Source organism: Trichoderma virens (assembly GCF_000170995.1).
Source record: "Trichoderma virens Gv29-8 chromosome Unknown TRIVIscaffold_86, whole genome shotgun sequence".
Taxonomy (NCBI): Eukaryota; Fungi; Ascomycota; class Sordariomycetes; order Hypocreales; family Hypocreaceae; genus Trichoderma; species Trichoderma virens.
The window spans coordinates 300,250-303,861 of record NW_014013663.1 but is presented as its reverse complement, the minus strand read 5'-3'; the positions used below and the strand labels follow the sequence as shown (position 1 = coordinate 303,861).

The 3,612-nt window shown below is 55.1% G+C and overlaps 1 protein-coding gene across 1 annotated transcript; it reads right to left on the bottom strand.

Annotated features, from left to right (window-relative positions):
- Nucleotides 1-861: 861 nt before the first annotated feature.
- TRIVIDRAFT_47348 (uncharacterized protein) lies at nucleotides 862-3,209 on the bottom strand (the record flags this gene model as incomplete). The annotated part of the gene is made up of 2 exons (XM_014097088.1): nucleotides 862-2,994; nucleotides 3,045-3,209. 2 exons carry the CDS (start codon nucleotides 3,207-3,209, stop codon nucleotides 862-864), a joined length of 2,298 nt encoding a protein of 765 aa, XP_013952563.1.
- Nucleotides 3,210-3,612: the final 403 nt, after the last annotated feature.

Sequence of the window (3,612 nt, the reverse complement as noted above, 5' to 3'; positions counted from 1 at the left end):
TGTAGTAACGCACGAACCAGGTACATAAAACTCCTGTCTCCATGAAAAATATATGCGCCCTCACAAAAATTCTGAGGCGAACTGTTCTGCAAAACCAAAAAAGGGTAATATAAAAAAGAGAGAAAAAAAACGACCGTAATATCCAACCACAGCAAGAAAAAAAAAACGCCACAGACTCCGTCCCAATATCGGTCTTACTTCTTCTTATTCTTCTGCTTCTTCCTCTTCTTGGTATAGGAAAATAATTGTTATCAACAAAGGAAAAGATGGTGTACTATGTGAGGTATTTTGCTTCAAGCAAGGCGAGAGCCATGCTCGCCCTTCTTTTTCGGTCTATACAGGGTATTTCGGTGCCATGAGTGCTCAAATGTTCAAAAAATTGAAGAAGACGAAGCGAAGCGAATCGAAATCCAAAAAGAAGAGGTATAGTAAAATAAATCAAAGGCTGCCTCGAGCTGCGACCTCGGTAATGTGTCGAAAGGCCCCTCGAGGGTGATGTATGGTACGTGTTGTGTTGTAGTAGTAGTATGTGTGTTGTGTGTCTGTGCCAGCCGAAATACGCAGAATAAACCAAACGAGTTTTTATACCCCAATCGAAAAGAAAAGAAAAAAGTGTCGGAAAAAATAATGATATGATGGTCGACCCGCCGACTCATGATTCAAGGAGCGAGGAAATATGTGCCGCAAACCAACACCAAAACACCATTTATCATGCGAAGAAAAAAAATAGTACACGCCATATTAATAAACAAAAAAACAACTTTTTTGCCTCACCACTCAACAGTGACATGTCCGAGAGAAGGGGGAAAAAGACAAAAGAGACTCCGCCCAGGAAATATTAACGACGTCTCCTCGTCTCTTTCAGATACGGTTTCCGGCAGCCCAGATACTGGCAGAGGCCGAGGCGCTCCATTCACCACCCTCGTATGGTGGGGTGGGCCACTTGTACTGGTTGGCCGTCTTCTTGCTGAGATCCAGAGGCTTGGGCGCCAAAGCTTCAGCACCGTCGGCGTAGAGCAGCTGGTTACTGCCGGCAGACGGTGACGGGCTAGGGTATGGCTGCGAAGTCGACAGGCCCAGGTTGCTTGCCGACTGTCGCAGCGACTTGGCGTTTCCCTCCAGGCGCTTCATGGCCCGCTGAGTTGAGGTAAGAACCTCGTCGAGGAGCTCGTCTTCTTCGGCCGGTGCCTCGTACTGCTGAACACCTTGGGCTGCCTGGGCACGTCGGGTACGGCTCGAGATGGGGCCGCTTCGGGCAGCGCCAATCAAGTTGTCGACAGATCGGGGTTGCTGGTAGGGCAGCGAGTGGTGACGCTTGAGCTTCCCGGCCGCGGCGAGCTGATGTGACTGAGGCACGGGAGCGCGTGGTTCAGAGCCTTGGACATCGCTGAGAGTCTTATCCAGAGACTCGTACACCTCGGCCTTGGGGACGGGGCCTCCTTGCTGGTCGACAACCATGGAGGACCGGTTGCTGTTCCAGGGGCCGCATCCGACTTGTGCCTCCATGTCGTCATAGGCAGGCGAAACGGGGGTCTGGTGGCGGCCGGAGAAGCGCCTGGCCCGCTTCCGAAGGTGAGAGAAGAAGCTCTCCTTGTGGGCACTAGGAGGGGATGCAAGGCCCGTCTGTCCGTTGAGAGCGCGCTCGGCCTGGGCACGGTGCATCTCGGTATAGTTGTTGTTGCTGGAGTTGACGGAGAGCTGTCGGCCCAGCTTCTTGCTCTTGTCCTGGCTCTCGGCGTTGCTGTTGGCACGCGCCGTCACGGCGTCAGACAGGGGCGAAATGGGCTTGATGGAGGGCAGAATCGGCATGGGCGCAACGCCAGAGAGGCCGTTGGCCCATGTGCTGCGCTTGGGCTTGGTCTGCTGCTTCGTAGTAGAAACGTCGACAGTGCTGGAGGTCTGGACAGGCGACGGCTGCGCAGGGGCCACAACAACGGTTTCGGGAATGTCGCTGCGGCCGATGAGAGACTTGCGGAACCACGACGGCTTGGACACGGAGTTTGAGGGGGCCAAGCCCTCCTTGGAGTGTCGGCTCAGGTCGGACTGCTTGCGACCCAAGATCTTGGAAGCAGACGACTTGGGCCTTGACGGGTCCGTAGCGTCTGCGAAGTATTCGTGGTTCAGAGACTGAGTAGATGTAGGGCGGTTCTTGGGATCCCACATCAGACACCAGGTGACAAAGTGGCTGAGCGCAGGCGGCCACTGGGGGGTTTGCAGGATGGTGTCCATTGCGTGAGGAGCCATCTTAGGAAAGGAGAAGCCCAGCTTGGAGGCCAATCTGGTGCCCTCGCGCCATTCGCCGCCTCCCACGCGAGCTCCGGCCTTGTTGTACCAGTTTCCGGGGCTGCCCATGATTTCGCACACTCTCCACACCTGGTCAACCTCGTTTCCGCCGGGGAAGAGGGGCTTGAGCGTGGCAATCTCGACGGCCATGGCGCCGACGGCCCAGATGTCGACAGGCGCCGAGTACTCGCCGGCGCGCAGAAGCACCTCGGGGGCGCGATACCATCTGGTGGACACGTAGGTGGTGTAGGGGAGCTTGGAGTGAGTCTCACGGGCGAGACCAAAGTCGGCCAGCTTGACGGTGTAGGTAGGAGGGGTCGAGGGCGGTGTAACCAGGGCAGAGTATCGTCGGAAGGAGTTTGAGGTGTCCTGGTGGGCTGAGGTGGAAACGAGAATGTTCTCGGGCTTGATGTCGCGGTGGAAGAAGTTGTGGGAGTGGATGTGCTCAAGACCCTGCATGATCTGGAACAAGATGCTCTTGACACTTGCGTTGTCGAGATACTTGTGGTCCCTGGCCTTCATCAGCTGGTACAGGTTGCCTTCCATGTACTCCATGGCAATGTGTAGCTTCTTGGTGAACGGGTCGAGAAAGATGTCGAGGGCGGGGACGAGATGGGGATGAGGCGGCAGGGTTCGCAGGAAGACGACTTCTCGCAGCTCCAGGCAGGGCTGGAGAGACTCGAATGTCTTCTTCATCGACTTGATGGCCACCTACGATGCGTTAGCAATGGGATCCGGGCCGAGTTGGTGTCTTGCCTTACAAGAGTGCCTCGGCGGGCTACAGCGGCGCCCGCCGTTCGGGTTCGAGCCAGGACAACGCTGCCGAAGCTTCCGTCTCCGATCTCCTTGACGACTTCGAAGCGGTCCTCGAGCGCCATGTTGCCGTGAGGCTGTTGTCGCAGCGTCATTTCCGTTGTGGCCGTCATGGTGTAGAGTTGACGACTGAGACTGGTGGAGTTGGCGCTCTCAATGAAGTTGCAGAAGCAGCTTCAACAAAGGCCCAAGAATTGAGGACAAGGGCGGCCAGTCGAATGCTTTAAACAAGAAAAAAAAAAAGAGAAAAAGAAAACCGAGCAGGCAAAAAAAGACAACACCTATTGGCCCGCAAGAGATGAGCTCTATCGCAGAGCTGCAGATCGTTTATCGTGGCATTCAGGTAGGGCAAAGGGGGAGGCAGCAGTTTGTCGTCGGGCTGGTGTTTGGTGATGGTGATGGAGCGGGTCGCTTACACAGACGGGTGAGAGGAATCGAGATCGTGAAAATCCAAAAAAGATGGAGGAGAAAAGGCCGAAAGGAGGTCAGTGTAAGGAGTGACTGAAGTGAGGATTG